This window comes from Sorghum bicolor, chromosome 8 (assembly GCF_000003195.3).
Source record: "Sorghum bicolor cultivar BTx623 chromosome 8, Sorghum_bicolor_NCBIv3, whole genome shotgun sequence".
Classification (NCBI taxonomy): domain Eukaryota; kingdom Viridiplantae; phylum Streptophyta; class Magnoliopsida; order Poales; family Poaceae; genus Sorghum; species Sorghum bicolor.
Genome location: NC_012877.2, coordinates 49,956,691 through 49,973,595, shown reverse-complemented (window position 1 = coordinate 49,973,595; position 16,905 = coordinate 49,956,691). Strand labels below are relative to the sequence as shown.

General features: G+C 43.4%; 2 protein-coding genes across 2 annotated transcripts; one reads left to right on the top strand and one right to left on the bottom strand.

Moving 5' to 3' along the window:
* LOC8064577 (ureide permease 1) lies at positions 8,701–11,022 on the top strand. The gene is made up of 7 exons (XM_021446371.1): positions 8,701–9,120; positions 9,395–9,539; positions 9,624–9,768; positions 9,851–9,894; positions 9,980–10,104; positions 10,193–10,567; positions 10,654–11,022. Exons 1-7 carry the CDS (start codon positions 8,890–8,892, stop codon positions 10,879–10,881), a joined length of 1,293 nt encoding a protein of 430 aa, XP_021302046.1. The 5' UTR covers positions 8,701–8,889; the 3' UTR covers positions 10,882–11,022.
* On the bottom strand, positions 10,898–16,595 carry LOC8064576 (eukaryotic translation initiation factor 5B). Its single transcript, XM_002442146.2, has 10 exons — positions 15,075–16,595; positions 14,895–14,995; positions 14,702–14,792; positions 14,409–14,519; positions 14,259–14,324; positions 12,551–12,610; positions 11,847–12,464; positions 11,481–11,621; positions 11,275–11,394; positions 10,898–11,189 (listed from the first exon to the last, which is right to left on the bottom strand). Exons 1-10 carry the CDS (start codon positions 16,383–16,385, stop codon positions 11,124–11,126), a joined length of 2,685 nt encoding a protein of 894 aa, XP_002442191.1. The 5' UTR covers positions 16,386–16,595; the 3' UTR covers positions 10,898–11,123.

Here is a 16,905-nt window from a genome sequence, read left to right as displayed (position 1 = left end):
GAGTCTTGTTTTTCTCTTTCTTCTTTTCCAAATTGAGCATTTCATCATCTTGTGGTCATCACCATCATCACCATGATCATCTCTTGCTCCATCACTTGGCATGTACCAACCTCATTAAGTCTACACACTTATTGAGCACTGTCACAATGGATTCAATTTGAATCAATGCGTAAGTCCCTCCTAGCAATTACTAACACAACTAGAATTTAAAACTTCTCCTATTAATATGGGGTTCTTCTAGTTTTTTGCATTTAAAATTAGTATAAACTTTCTCTACCAAATGCCTCTTAGTGAGGATTTCCATATGCTATGACTAATGATATTGTTTTTTTTACTACTTAAAAATACTAGGAGAACTCCACTATTATGGTAGTGTAGTTGCCAAGCTTTCCATCTTAAACCTGGGCATCCAAACGGTTGCATGATTGGCATTATTTCTTCTTGCCAACATCTGATATGCGGACATCAAAATTATTTGTGTTTGCTACTATGAGTGTCCCCACCTTTAGAGGTACTTCCCACAGCTAATCCTTTATATCCATTCTTCTTCAGTAGCCGAAAACACCGAAAAGTTATATTAATCTCCTTATTCACAAGCCCCTCGCCCGGTGGGATGACTTTCAACATCAGCCACACTGAATGAGGTGTTTGATGCATGTAAGCTGCTAGGTGCACATTTTTTAAACGAAACCGGCAGGAGAGCTGCCTATTGTATTAAAGAGAAAGAGCCTAGACAGGCATTGTACAACCATATACAAAAAAGATCATAAAAAAACAGCTACAACTCCAAAACCTCGCCTTAGGAACAAATTACATCAAGCGCGCAGAAATAAGTTAGAAACGTGCTTTGCACCCGCCATTGCTCACACTCTTGCCTCATCCTTGATTTTCTGGAGGAGTTGCGCTGTCGCAGATTCCTTGTGCTCAAAGATTCGTGCATTTCTTTCTTTCCAAATCTCCCAACAAACGAGCATGATGATCGAACGAAGGCCTCGCCTCGCCATCGAAGGTGTGTGATCCATGTTGTCCCACCAACTTTGTACAGAGGCTGCTGGCACCCAGGCAGAAGGACGCAGTTGTTCATTACCTAACCATGTTGCAATGCCCTCCCATATACGCCTAGTGTAGCGGCAGTCTTGAAATAGGTGGACGCCAGATTCTGGACTATGCCTGCATGAGGCGCACACTCCATTGTTCGGCCATCTGCACGCTTGAAGCCTATCCATCGTCCATATCCTATTTTGGATGGCTAGCCATGCAAAAAATTTGCACTTTGGTGGTGCCCAAACTTTCCAGATGAGGCAATTGAAATTTGTCACCGTTGCTCCAATGAATTGCGCATGGTAGGCCGATCCCGTTGTGAATTTTCCATTCGGGTTAAATTTCCAAATAATGTTGTCCTCCCGGTCCGGATGTAGCTCGATGTGGCTGAGAGCGTTCCAAAGCTGGACATATTCCATGAAGTACTGGGGGCTGAAGTTTATATGCCGCAAATCTATGTCCGTAATCCACGCTTTATTTTGTATGGCATTGATTTGTTTTTGTTTTTTGAGATCTGAAAAATATTTGGTGCTATATCTTGCGGCCTCTGGCCTTGCAGCCATGCGCTGCTCCAGAAAGAAGCTCTCATGCCATCACCAATTGTGATTGAAGTTGCTGCAGCGAAAAGTAGCCTATCGGTAGTGTCACATGCATGGCGAGTCTGGGTTGTTCAGGACCCCTCCCAATCTTTCCAAAGCCATCAAAGACGTAGCGCTCTTGCAAATTTTCCAAGATGAAGAATGCCTAGACCCCCAGATTCACTTGGCCTTGTGGAACGTGGCCAATTCACTTTGCATTTCGCTCCGGTTAGCTTCTCGGACCCAGCCCAGAGGAAGCTCTTTCTGAGGTTGTCAATTTCCTTCAGTATGGATTTAGGAGCTCTTAGTGATGTGAGACAATACACCGATTGTGAGGTGAGTACCGCTTTGACCAAGGTGGACCTTCCTGCATGATTAATATTTTTGCCATTCCACACAGTGAGCTTACTCACAGCTTTATCAACAAGAGGCTGAAAATCGATCCTCCGTAGTCTGGTGCTTGATAAGGGTAGACCTAGGTATTTAGTTGGGAAGTGCGCTCGTCTAGCAGGGAAAGCACATAGTACCTCATCAAGATCAACACCCTGACATCTTATGGGGATGACAGACGACTTCCCAAAATTTGTTTTGAAACCTGTTACTTCACCAAACTTGGTGAGAATATCGGTGATTGCAGTGACATCCTTTTTATTTGGCTTGACGAAGATTGCCGTGTCATCTGCATACATGGATGTCCGCATTACTGAATGTTTCCCCTTGAATTTTTTCAAAAGTCCTTCTTCTGTTGCAAGGTCAAGGAGCCTCTACAGAGGGTCGATCGCAATGACAAAAAGCAACGGTGACAGAGGATCCCCCTGGCGAACTCCCCTACCATGTTTAATAGGCGCATTGGGGACACCATTTAGAAGGATTCGGGAAGATGACGTTGATAATAGGGCAGCCACCCACTCCCTCCATTTTGGGCGGAAGCCGAGCTTGCTCATTAGAGTGAGTAGGTACTCCCAGCGGACCGAGTCAAAAGCTTTTGAAATGTCAAGCTTCAAAAACAGGGCAGGGGTCTTGGCTCTATGGAATCGACGCACAGCACATCGAACTGACGTGAAGTTGTCGTGGATGCTTCTTTTTTTAATGAAGGCACTCTGACTCTTGGAGATCAATCTGTTCATGTGGGGCGCTAGGCGCATTGCCATGACCTTTGCGATGATCTTTGCGAAGGAGTGAATTAAGCTTATGGGTCTAAAGTTTGTGATCGCCTCAGCCCCATCCTTTTTTGGAATGAGCACGACATTCGCTGTGTTGAGAATGGCTAAATTGGAGGTACGCAGCTGATGGAAAGCATTGGCTGCGTTCATGACATCCACCTTGATAATGTCCCAACATTCTTTGAAAAAAAGGCCCGTAAAGCCATCAGGACCGGGTGCCTTGTCGGAAGGCATCTGGTTGATGGCACACTTGATCTCAGTTTCTGTAAATTCATCGGCAAGCATGTCAAGGTTATGTGGTGAAATTTGTAGACGCTCCAGTTTAGATCAATTTGCCTTTGCGGCGGCCGGTTCATAATTTTTTGGAAATGCTCCTGAACCACTGCGGATTTTTCCTCATGTGAGACCGCCCATCCTTGGTCTTTCCGTAACCTCTGGATGTGGTTTTTCCTTCTCCTCACGTTTACTCTTCGATGAAAATATTTTGTGTTAGCGTCGCCCAATTTGATATTGGTCACACGCGATGCTTGCCTAGTTCTGGCTCTTTCAATGACTGCCAAGCCTATATCGCTGCAGGCAAACCGTGTGTGTGCTGCTGCAGATGCCAATATGCAACTGACCTGTGTCTCAACCCTTCACCTTTCGCGTGGTAGCGTACTTCTTTCATTTGATTCTCCGGTCTCTAGATTGTCCTGATCTCGAAATAATTATTTGTTTTCGGATCGCAGTGTAGTTTGGCTCAATAATGCACGGAGCAAGATAATGTTTGGCTGCTGTGCCCTACCATGTTATTCTTATATTATTCTTCGATCTTACACCAATTTCTCAGGATAATCTCACTGTTTCTGTCCTCGAATATATATATCTTGCATTTCCCTCTGCTAATGGTTAGACACTAAGCATAGCAAATCAAGAGAGAGTCATAGTTGTGCACTTAAAGTTTCGTTAGATCGATCTATTTCCTATCTCTGTTAATTTATTCACGTTTTTTTCTACTAAGGATTCGACGGATTCATTTCCAGCAACGAAATGTCATTCAAGATAGCAATAAGGAGCTTTTTGGCTTCATTTTTGTTTTCTACTGTCCATTTTACTCAAGTTTCCATGGATTTCTTACAAACGGGCATCATAGTATTCAGAACACTTTCTTATGTAGCGCACTTACTTAATTATGAAACTGTCCCATTTTCAATGTCTGCTGATAATTAAAATGCAAATATTCATATGTGATTTTATTCTCATCAACAAAATATCACAAAGCAACATATCATCAGTATATGATTCTTGAATCCCTAGCAGTGCACGGGACAGCTGCACCACTATGCATGTAAGAATCAGCCTATAGTGACGCACATAAAGGTGACACGTTATTGTCGCACATAACCCATATGACAAAGGTGACCCACGGAGATGACACAGATCACCTTTGTCTCCCATGGGGCTCCCACCAAAACGTCTCCCATCACCTTTGAGTGACCAAAGGTGATGCGGCATAATATTGGTGACAGACAACAAACAAAGCATGTCACCTATATTTCATATATAGGTGGCATGCCTTGACCTAGAGGTAAAAGGTGATGGCCAGGTGGTGTGCCCTATCTTCCTGTAGGCCTACTCCTCCACCATGTCCTCGGTCACGATCGTCATCTCTCTACTGTAGTACCTGGTTTTAAAGACAAAATTAGATACACACCATACGTGAACCAAGGAAATCAAATCTCACATATAACTACGAATATGGGTAATATCAAAACATAATGCTTAATATATAACATACTTAGTACAAAGAAGATAACCTTAAGCACAAACAACGACTAGACAACTCTGGTCTTCATATGAAGGCATCTTCATGTGAAGGCTCCAACACCACTAGGACATCTGACTAGTTGATCACAAAGCTAACTCCTCCGAACTCTAGCAAATAGTACACATTCGGGATTTTTCCAAAGTATTGAAAGTAAAGCAAGCATAAGTACATATCTGAAACGATCCACAATTTCCTCGAAGTGAAATCCACAGATTACATCATAATGTGGTAGTCTAGGAAAACCAAACTACCAAATTATCATTATTCAGTTGCTACCATAGTTGATACATTGTAGAATTACAGTTTTACAAGATACTATAACACTTGATAACACATTTAAGTACAATGTATACTAGCTAAAGCGCACATAGATCTACAATAGAATAGGCGTAGTGCCTTAGCGGTGAAGCTCCTCCTTCACGGACAATCCTCAGAGTAGATGTGGCACATTAGCGGGCATAGACTTTATCTCCTCAACCAAACTTGAGTGCAGGAACGAGACCGTCTAATTAATCCTTATGTATGATTTGTATTGGCCACTAGCTCCCACCCTATGCTTTGCATTTACTTTAATTTGTGGTATGTGGGATGCAAGGGTAGGGTAAAATGCCTATTTTTGGCTATAGTTTTCCTATGCAAGTTCATCAATATTTTATAATAGTTCATCAGCTTTAACTCATCTTTCCCACACATTCACTCATCCTATCATACACATCTCACCCATTGTCAGTCTCTAGATGACAAGGACGACTCCCTCTCAAGCCTTGCTATAACGACTAATAGCCAAAATCTAATAAACCCAAGGGGAGAAGGACTCCTCTCACTAATCAAGGGAAGCATAGGTCATAAGAATATCCATGGACATGGCTATATGTATAGATCGATCAACTTTGCAGGGCGTGTACACCTGTCACCACAAGATCACCATCATCGACGGTGGCCAACATCTAGTTGGGGCTGCCTTTCCAAACTAGTGTGATACCACCCCTGCCACTCGCCCTAGGGCACCACGTAGTCCATTAGCATGCTAAGGCTATGAGACGTAGTACCAGCCCTCTAGAGGTCACTACAGTGGCTTAGGAAGGTGTGAGCCATATGCCCATACGTCACCACCCTAGCTGGTTAATATCCATCTGCACCCTACCTGGGACGAGTGGTGTGTCCGTAGGGTCCTATAAGTCGTTAAAAAACAAGGATGTTGCAAATATAACAATACTATTTAGTTGGGGATTCATCCCCACCAGGTAAACTTGTAGTATTCAGTCTAGAACTAGATTCTGTTAAGTCGGTAACGTCTTTGTTACCTTGTAACTTGTATTTTAAACTCTCTCCTGCTTAATGAAATACGCGCATAAGCGTGCTCTAAAAAAAATCCCCACCAGGTGACACTACATGAAAATTTCTTCTCAATCTAGTGTTGAGAAGATTGGTCTGGATAGCTAGTGGGCCTACTTGAGTATGCTTGTAAGTTTATAATATTCTCTTTTCTCTTGAGAAAAAAAGATGTAAGAATCTTGGGTACTCTGACTTCATCAATGGAGACCCAACCCCTTTCATCCAGAGTCATGATAACCTTGGGTACCTTGAGGAGCAGTTCACGCATGAAGAGATTGACAATATCATCATAGCCCTCCAAAACAATAAGTCGCCTGGGCCAGATGGCTTTAATAATGAGTTCATAAAGAAATGTTGGCCAACCATTAAACAAGATTTCTATGACCTTTGCAATGGGTTCTGTGATGACCTGGTATGCCTCAAAAGTATTAACTCCTCTTATATCACCCTCACTCCTAAAGTGGCTAATGCAAGAAGGGTCAATGATTTTAGGCCCATCTCCCTGCTCAACTCCTCAGTAAAGCTGATCACCAAAATTTTAGCAAATAGATTGCAACAGAGCATAACTTCTCTAGTCCACACAAACCAATATGGTTTCATCAGAACTAGAACCATACATGATTATGTGGCTTGGGCCTTTGAATATCTACATCTTTGCCATCATTCCAAGAAAGAGATTGTTATCCTCAAACTGGACTTTGAGAAGGCTTTTGATACAATTGAGCACACATCCATTGTTAAAATCATGCAAGCAAAAGGTTTCGGGCAGAAATGGATCAGCTGGACGCAGAACATCTTCTGATCATGAACATCAAAAGTGCTGCTCAATGGAGTACCTCGAAAAACCTTTCATTGCAAGAGAGGAGTAAGACAAGGGGATCCTCTCTCTCCTCTCCTTTTTTTTGGCGGCAGACCTTCTTCAGTCAATGATCAACATAGCCAAGGACATGGGGCTTCTCAAGCTCCCAATTCCAACAACCTCAACTTGTGATTTCCCAGTTGTGCAATATGCTGATGACACCTTGATTATCTTGGACGGAGATGCCAGACAACTTTTTTTCCTAAAATCTTTGATCACCAGCTTCTACCTCATTACTGGCCTCAAGGTTAATTACTGCAAATCTATGATGGTTCCCATCAATGTCTCTGAGGGAAAACTTGACAACCTGGCTGCAACTTTTGGCTGCTCTAAAGGGACACTACCTTTTACCTACCTCGGGCTTCCCCTTGGGACTGAAAGACCAAGAGCTGAACACTTCATGCCCATGGTCAGTAAATGTGAAAAAAGGTTGATTGGCACGTCATCCTTCCTAAATTTGGCAGGAAGACTGCAAATCACAAATGCTGTACTTAGTGCCCTCCCAACCTTCTTCATGTGTTCTCTGAAAATCCCTAAAGGCATCATAAAGCAAATAGATAAATACAGGAGACATTGTCTATGGAGAGGCTGTGATATCAATTCAAAAAAACCTCCAAAGGCTGCATGGAAGCTTGTCACCAGACCAAAAATTGAGGGAGGCTTGGGTATTATAGGCTTGGATAAGCAGAACATTGCCCTTCTATGTAAGAACCTTCATAAATTCTTTAACAAAATAGAAATTCCATGGGTACAGCTAGTCTGGGAAAACATTATAATAATGGAAGGCTTCCAAGTCATATCAGAAAAGGATCCTTCTGCTGGAGAGATAATCTGAATTTATTGGAGCTCTATAAAAGATTTTCCTTTCCACAAATTCTGAGTGGAAGCACATCCCTTCTTTGGCATGATAAATGGAATAATCTGCATCAGCCCCTCGCCTCCACTGCTCCAGAACTTTTCTCCTTTGCCATTAACAAGCTAATCACAATTCAGCATGCCTGCAATGAGCAAGATCTGGCCAGTCTTTTTCAGCTGCCACTCTCTAGCACAGCTTTCATGCAGTACCAGGAACTGCAAAACAACATTCAAGACCTTGAGGTTCACATAGATGGGAACGGTCAATGGATGTACACCTGGGGTAATGGAAATTTTGCAGCAAAGAAAATCTACAGAAATCTTACTCATCATGAAGCTCTACACCCTGCTTACAAATGGCTTTGGAAGTGTTTTTGTCAGCCTAAGCATAAAGTTTTCTTCTGGTTGCTCCTCAAGGATAGGCTAAGCACCAGGAATGTCTTAAGAAGAAGAAATATGGAGCTTGACACGTATAGTTGTGCCCTTTGCAACAGTCTGGCTGAAGAAACTCTGGAACACCTGTTTCTGGAATGCCCGTTTGCTGCCATATGCTGGAACATTATTCAGGTGCAGATCCCTTTGCAGAGCTCTTTGCCTGAGATTTTCCAGCAAATCAAAGATCAGCTTGACAATGCTTTTTTCATGGAGTCAATCATCCTCCTTTGTTGGGTCATCTGGACTGAAAGAAACGATCTCATTTTCAACGGGATTTAACCTGTAAAGCCAAAGGAGGTGAATCTGCTACAGCACAGAGTCAAAGGACCCATGCAAAATTGTTTTGATCAATGGATTCAAAATCTGGGATAGCCTCCGCCCTCCTGCTCATTTTCTTTGTCTCTTTTTTTGTTTCCTGATTCTTTTGTATGCTGTGGTTTCTCCCTCTTCCCAAACCTTTTTCTTTTTGTTGCTTGTACTGATCTTTTATTTTAAATAAATTTCCTGTAGGGGCTTCGCCCCCTCCAGTTCTGTCAAAAAAAAAATGCTCAAACACAGTTGCCCAAAAAAACTCACGGAGTCTATAACTGCAGGAGAACTTCAGAACTTAAATGAATATTTTATTGATCTTTCGAAAAAATGATTCTTTTATTCAAATAATAACGCAGTCTACAGCACAATCTCCCTTGACAGGTCAAAATGCCTGCTTGACCAAGCTGGGCCAGATCTCCCGGTAGTTCTTCAGCGTCGCACTGCATCTTGTGCATATATCAAAGATCCCTCGGCATCGGTTCTTCTGCATCGCTGTCGGGCGAGATGCCCGTCGCCGTGGAGGACAGGGGCGGCGCCGTGGCGCTGATGCTGGCGTCCCTCTTCCTCCTGGGCACATGGCCGGCTCTCCTGACGCTGCTGGAGCGCAGAGGCCGGCTGCCTCAGCACACCTACCTCGACTACTCCATCACCAACCTCGTCGCCGGCGTCCTGATGGCCGTCGCGCTTGGGCAGGCTGGAGATAGCAGGCCAGACTTCTTCACTCAGCTCACCCAGGTCAGTGTTCTGGATGCCTTAGGATTGTCAGAAATTGCTAATCTGAGTTTGACGGGTATGCCTTCCCTTTCGGTAGTAAATTACACTTGACATAATAGACTTAGCAAGCACCTTTAGCTCTCGATTATTTTCAGCACATTCTGTCTGCCATGTCATGGTAAATTACACATGGGATTTTGTCCAAACCAAGAGGGACCCTGATGCTTCTGAACAATTGAGCATTGCAGCCACACTGTTTGCAAGTTTAACCATTCTGTTTGCAATGTCATGGCAGATGCAGGACAATTGGCCTTCAGTCCTAATCGCAATGGCCGGTGGCCTCGCCCTCAGTCTTGGGAACCTGGTCTCGCAGTACGCATGGGCGTTTGCCGGCCTGTCAGTGACAAACGTCATCTGCTCAAGCATGACAGTCGTTTCAGGTGCATACATATACACCTCTGAGTCCTTTGACAGCATGAAACTGGTTTTGAGATTGCTGATGTTGGCACATCATTCATGTTCAGGCACGACCATAAATTATTTTCTCGATGGTCGTATCAATCGAGCCGAGATACTCTTCCCGGGTGTCGTGTGCTTCCTCGTGGCGGTGTTCCTTGGTGCAGCCGTCCATTCTTCCAATGCCAATGATGATGAACAGAAGCTAAGCATGTCAGACAGCCATTTCTTCTTCTGAACAATATTCCACATTTCTGTCAAGAAACATGTGTCAAGAAGCTCTAAATATTTGCAGGAAGAGTGCAGACATCGAGCTCAGCAATGACTTTTCAGACAAAGGTAGGTAGTATTTGAACATTTAGAAGCTGAACAAACTCTGTTCGTTCATGCATATGCTTACAACAAAATTGGTTCTGTTTTTCAGCGAAGTTGCTGCCTGCTCCTGAAGAATCGAAGAATGGAGATGCAGAAGATTACAGCGCTTCCAATGAGTTGAAACCAGGCACTGCAGAGTTCATCATCCAGGTTGAGGAGAGACGGTCAATCAAGGTTGCTCTCTTGTAGTAACACAACTGAATGAACCTTCAACAATTGCAGCAGCATCACTAACACTCGTGGTTTCTGAATTCTGGCGCAGGTCCTTGGCCATAGCAAGTTGCTAGGCCTCGGTCTCGTTTTCTTTGCCGGGGCCTGCTTTTCACTCTTCTCACCAGCGATCAACCTGGCCACCAACGACCAGTGGCATGCCCTGAGGAAGGGTGTCCCGCACCTGGTGATCTACACCGCCTTCTTCTACTTCTCGTTGTCATGTTTCGTGCTCGGCGCCTGCCTCAACGTCTGGCTTCTGTATCACCCCATGGCGGGAGTGCCAGCATCGACCGCCGGAGCATACGCCAGGGACTGGAACGGCAGGCATTGGGCCCTTCTAGCAGGGCTGCTCTGTGGTTGTGGCAACGGTTTTCAGTTCATGGGCGGCCAGGCTGCTGGGTATGCTGCTGCTGATGCAGTCCAGGTATTCTCTTTTTCAGATCTTCAGTCACTCCTGCCAACTGTAATCTCATCTGACTTCTGATTCAACATCTGGTGTTCCACGAACAGGCGCTGCCGCTTGTAAGCACATTTTGGGGTGTCATCCTCTTCGGGGAATACCGGAGGTCCTCGAGAAAGACGTACTTGTTACTCTCGTCCATGCTGTTGATGTTCATCATCGCTGTTGCAGTTTTCATGGCTTCAGCAGGGCATAGGAAGGGATTTGATACCAATGCTAGATTCATTGTAACCAGATTGAACAGAAGTTCAGTTTATCAAGACAGTATGCACAGCTAGAGGAAGTTTCTAGCAATTTTCAACATGTCCAGCATCTATTATTGATTTCAACAATCCAGAATATAACAGAAAAGAGTCTTCAAACCACTCAAGTACTCAAAGTGAGTCTCCATGAACAATTCTAAAATACCAAAAAAAAAAGACAAGCTGTCTCCACGCACAATCAAAACATAAAAACTTAAATAGATTACAGGTCTCTCGATTCAAAAGGGAAATGACAGTATAAAAATCTTTAAAACGATTTAGGGGATCCCCAATTGTTTCTTTAGCCTGCAGATCAGTTGCCAATTTTCATCACTCATCTCATCCTGCAACAAGAATATCCACATGAGTTCTTGCAACAACAAGAATATCTGCACAAGCTCACTAACATCACTAGCACTAGCAACATACCCGATAGTGTTCTTTCAGCACATCAATGGATTTCCTAGAAATTTGGCTGAGCAGCTCATTGTCAGAGTTAAAATGGCGTCCATACACCCAGGACCTCTCCTGAGGATTCTCTCCAATTATCTGGTAGTGGCAATGAAATTCATTAGTGTTGTTGTCTTTGATGTTGTCACCTGTCGTAACTACCAAATTATGTTTAAGGCTCTTACCTTTATCGACACAACTCCATTACTGGCAGAATTAATCTGCATGCCATTGGATGTTTTCATTGATGAGATCCTCCCAAGGGCATGAATCACATCAGCACTGCTATCCTTACTTGGAACACGAACACAAATTGGGGTTCCCACCTGAAACAAGTCACAAGTGACCACTCATTAACACCTCTATCTAGTAATCAATTTTGCAAGGCTTATAAACCAACATTCAAAGACTGAATCTTTAAAATAAGAGAAGAGATGAACAAAGATGTAAATGGTTGTAATGGATTTTGCATTCCATTCATATAACCTAACATAAAAATGTAATTATAATTACGAATAAATACACTTCAGAGCACTGGGCTATGAAAGTACCTTGACAATGCCTTCTAGAACTTCAACATCACAAACAACTGGATCCTTGCTATGGTAGACACGGTTTGGAAGAATCCTAAGGGTGCATGGGAACACTGCATCAGCTGCACATTGCTTCTTCATCTCTTCTTTCAATTTATTAATGTGATCAGTAAAACTATCAACAAGCTTGTATACTGTATCAGCCATAAAAATCTTCACCCCCGATTCAGCTGCAAGTTCAAAAGCCTCAGGCATTACTTTGACATCAAAGGCCAAGATGGCTGCATACTCTTCTTTCCTCTTCAGCATGGCAGTTGCTTTCATGACATCCTGCTTGTGGACTGGGCCTAAGTTGCAACCACTGACAGGAACATCCAAAGCAAGAGTCTTCAAATGTTTAATAATCGCTTCCAAGGTTCCAAGACTAGATGCTTGCACATATACACCATCCCTGCAATGCTTGATCCTACTAATTTCTTGTATTTCTGTTCCATCTTCATTCTCACCCCTTTCATCCCCGTTAATGAGGCTGATGGCCTTGCTGATTTCTTGCATTGCTGCAGCTTCAGCTCGTTCCATATCATCCCCCGGCTTTACCACAATGAGAGAAGTGCCTGCCATAGCATGTTGCAGCCCCTGAAAAGACAAAACAAGCAAATGAGTACACTGAAATCTGGATTCAGCGTTTTTACAGAAAGAACATGAATAAAAATAAAACTTACTCGTACTGCAATTTTAACCCCTTGAGCAGCTTTAAGCTCCTCGTGATGCTTGTATACTCCCTGATTGAAAAGTTGCAGAGATATGTTAGTAAGAAATTGTTATTAATACAGTATGAAAACATTAAAGTTATGTTCCCATCCATCCCAAATTCAAACCCAAAGGCAAACAAACTACAAGAAAAAATAAGTTTAAACAACTCCACGAATACAATACACATGCCTTTTTATTCTCAAACTGAAGTACAAGGTAGTTCGAAATCACAGAGGGAAGGAAAATGAGTAGAAACTTGGATCCCCAGCTATTTTGGGAACAAATTATGGTTTTAAACGAGAAATCAGCTCTAGGTGATAATTACTGAACCACAAGAAGAAATATAGGCAAACAAATCTTGCACATTCATGGTACATAAAATTATAATTTTTTTAGTCCCTTTTATTCTTTTATTACTTCTTGATTTGTTGATCACCTATGTCTAGGTGATATAAATGTGAGTGCAGTATATTCTGCATTTGCACTGACAATAGGGCATGGATATTTTTAGACACAATGGTAGTATTGAGATTCACGCAACTATAGTAACAACAATACTATGGTCTACGGATGGCAATGGCTACCCGAAACCCTATAGGTTTTCACCCCATTAGGGCATGGGCATAGATCAATTCCTAAAACCAATGGGTTTTACAATGGGAAGAATGTTATACGTGGGTACATGTATGGCTGTATAGTGCCGGAACCCCCAAATCCATGGGTATTTTCTACTCAGTTCAAACTATGTAAAAAACTCATCCTCTAGCCTATTATTTTTGTGGTTGCTTGTGCCTAGCCTATTTTGTTACAATTATGCTACTATGTGTGTGGTGAACTGGTGATCTTGATCTAGTTATTGTTGTGGTGGCAAGATGAGTTGAACTTTATGTTACCAGTGGACTTCTGGTTGAAACCTTGAATTATTATTGGACAGTGTTTTATGATGAGCTAATGAACTATATATTTCGTATTTGAGTTAGTTGCTGCATGTAACATTTTATGACTATGTGATATGCTTATTCGCTCACATGGCCGCAATGGCATTGGCATATACTCAACATATGTTTGCTTCCATGTTGATAATTGTATAATGGTGTAGTTTTTCTCAGGTATGGGCAACCCCAATTGTACACGCTACCAACACGAGCATCCTAGTTCAACTACTCCCAAACAAACTTAAAAGCGCCACATAACATTGGCATATGCAAAATGTGATGTGTGATCTTACTGCTAAAAATGATGCATGTGGACATTTGAGAGTAGGGGTACTGGTCTATTCACAGCTAGCACCACATAACATTGGCATATGCATACTTAGATGATCTTGAGCTAAAGCATTATGATTAGTGACCTTATGTTATATGTATGCTTAGATAAGTTTCGAGTCAAAACATTATGATTAGCGCATATATGCATTCTTAGATAATTTTGAGTCATGATATTAGAGTCTAACTGTTGACGGTAACTACAACACCGCATAAGTGTTAATGCTTATGTCAAAAAAAAATTGAAAATATTAGCAACTAGATACGTGGGGTAAGTTCTGGCTAGGTTTACAGACAGCTGATGGAAACAAACAAACAAACAAATAAATAAATAAAGGATTAAGTCCTACATATGCAATCGAGGAAAACATGCAATAACAAAAGAATAAAAAGGGTTTCATCATCCACTCACCTTAACTTTGAGTTCTTTCATTGGAGAAGGAGTCAACAAGTACCTTATATTGGTTGCAACAGGCCCCTACAGATTAAAAGAAAAAAAAATCTCAAATAAGATGATGCAACATTGGATGGTGCATGTTCAATTTTAAAATCAAAATCATACCTGTTTGGTGCAGACAACAATTCGATCACCTTTCCGAAGTGCACCATTAATCAGCACTACATCAATTGTTGTTCCAAAGTCCTTATCTTCATTGACCTCCAGCACAGTACACTGAAACAAATATGGCAACAAAATCACCAAGACGCTCAAATAAAACATGATCCAAGTAACAAATCAGTAGCTTTAGTTCAGTTCGATACAATCCCTTCATAAAATAACATTTTCATACTCATCATAACTCAACAAACAAAAGAATTACTAACTATAGTGCAAAAGTGTCCTCCAGAACAGACCTCCACAGTATTGACATATGTCAGTCTCTCCATCATTATTTTTGGCACCCATCGCACCAGAAGCATAAGTAGGTCTGGAATGCCTTCACCGCTGGTGAATATTATGGTATAAGTTAGAGAGAAGACAGATGTGTAGAAAACATACAAAGCATTGCCTTTATAATGCAACCAACAAAACATATAGCTGACATACCTTACAGCGCTGGTTGGGACAATATTGACAACTTGTTTCAGCTTCTTGTTCTCGTAATACAGGGCAGCATTGAAACCCTTTTCCATAAGTTGTGTTATAACCTATTAAATAAACCACTTCTGAATCAAATCCAATTGCTCAGAGGTAATAGTAGAACAATGAACATGAAGACATGTGTACCTCAGTTACCCTCCATTTGAATTCCCTTTGTACATCATCAGTTTGGTTCTTAAGCGCTTTTGCTATTGGTGCACTGATAAAGGTCTTCCAACCATATAGCCGATCAACTTTGTTCAAGGCAACAATAAACCTCACATTGCGGTGTTTCAAAAGATCAAGGGACTCCATTGTCTGCTTCTCAAGCCCACGTGTAATATCAACAACCACTACAGCAATGTCACACAGACTTGATCCCCTCGAGCGCATGTTACTGAATGACTGGTGCCCTGGGGTGTCAATTACAAGCAAGCCAGGAACTTCGATGGTAACCTCAGCTTTGAGGGAGGTCCTCTCCCTGATATTCTCAATAGGTATGTAGGTTGCACCAATCTGCTGCGTGATTCCCCCAGCCTCCCCACCCTGCACATTGCTTCGCCGAATACAATCAAGCAGCTTTGTCTTTCCAGCATCCACATGCCCAAGGATGCAACATATCGGCGCACGAAGCTCCATATCAACCCCATTGCCTTGACCTTCACCATCAAGGGCAGAGACCAAATCTTCCCCAATATCTTCCGATAAACTGATTGGGTTAGAAATTGGAGCAGCAGAGGTCACCTGCTTTTCCTCTGCTTGCTCCTCTTCCAGTTCTCTAAAAGAGGGAGATTTACCATGCAACAGGGAATCAACTCCATCGAAGCTCTTGTTCTCCCAAGTATCATCTTCGTCGATTTCATTGCTCTCTTCCGAAGAAGATTGTGTAATGTGTTCCTCCCCAAATTCCAGCGCATCAACAACGACGACTCCACCATTATCCTCCAGTGAAGCATTGCTCTGTTTTTCCTGCAACTGGTCCTCAGACCCCAGAGCTTCCCCCAAATCGGTTTCAGATTGGACATTGACATGACGCTTGGGCAGCGATTTGGACTTCCTTGATTCATACACGGGCCTTCTCTGCGTGCCACCACACCCATCACCGCCGGTGGCATCAGCAACAGCGACACCCAACCGCCTCCGCGCCGCCTCCATCCGTAGCTTCTCCTCCCGCTCCCCGCGCTTCTTCGCCTCCTCCTGCCTCTTTCGCCGCTTCTCCTCCCGAAGCCTCCTATCCACCTCCGCCTGCCTCGCTGCCTCCTCCCTCGCCCTCCGCTCCTCCTCCGCGCGCCTCTCCTCCTCCTCCCGGCGCCTCTCCTCCTCGCGCGCGCGAGCCAGCCTCTCCTGGATCATCCTCACGTGCCTGGGCACCGATGTCGTGCCACTAGCCGGCACCTTCCTCAGGCCTCCGCCGCCGCCAGGGGCGGCGCGGGACCCCGCGGTCGTCCTCGACGACATGGGAGCGGAGACGAGTGCTGTACCGGCTGTCCAGATTGTCGAAGAGGCGGACGCACATACGACGGCGGGGAACACGCGCGGACGCGCCGCTGTGTAGACTAGATCGCGGCGGCGACGGCGGCGGTGGAAGACCTAGATGGGCGGCGGCCGGCGGATAACGGCAGCAGCGGCGAGGAGGCTTGGTGTTTTGGGGAGGCTTGGGTGCGCGTGCAGGCAAGGCAATATAGCCTTTGGTTCGGGGCCCACCTGCAGAGACGGGGTGGTTACTAACTCGTGGGGCGCACGGGGTGGAACGGGAGACTGGTTCCTTGGTTCCCACGTTTTTGACCCGACATGGCCATCGAGTCTCAGCTCATGTTTTACGAGGGCTGTCATGCATATTTAAAAGAGTATCATATTAAGAAAATTGTTGAGTTAGTATAAAGTTATTAAATGAGGAAATGTCATCAGATAAGAAATAAGTTTTATCTTGTAGCACATACATTAAGCACTAAATATAGACGAAAAAAACTAATTGCAC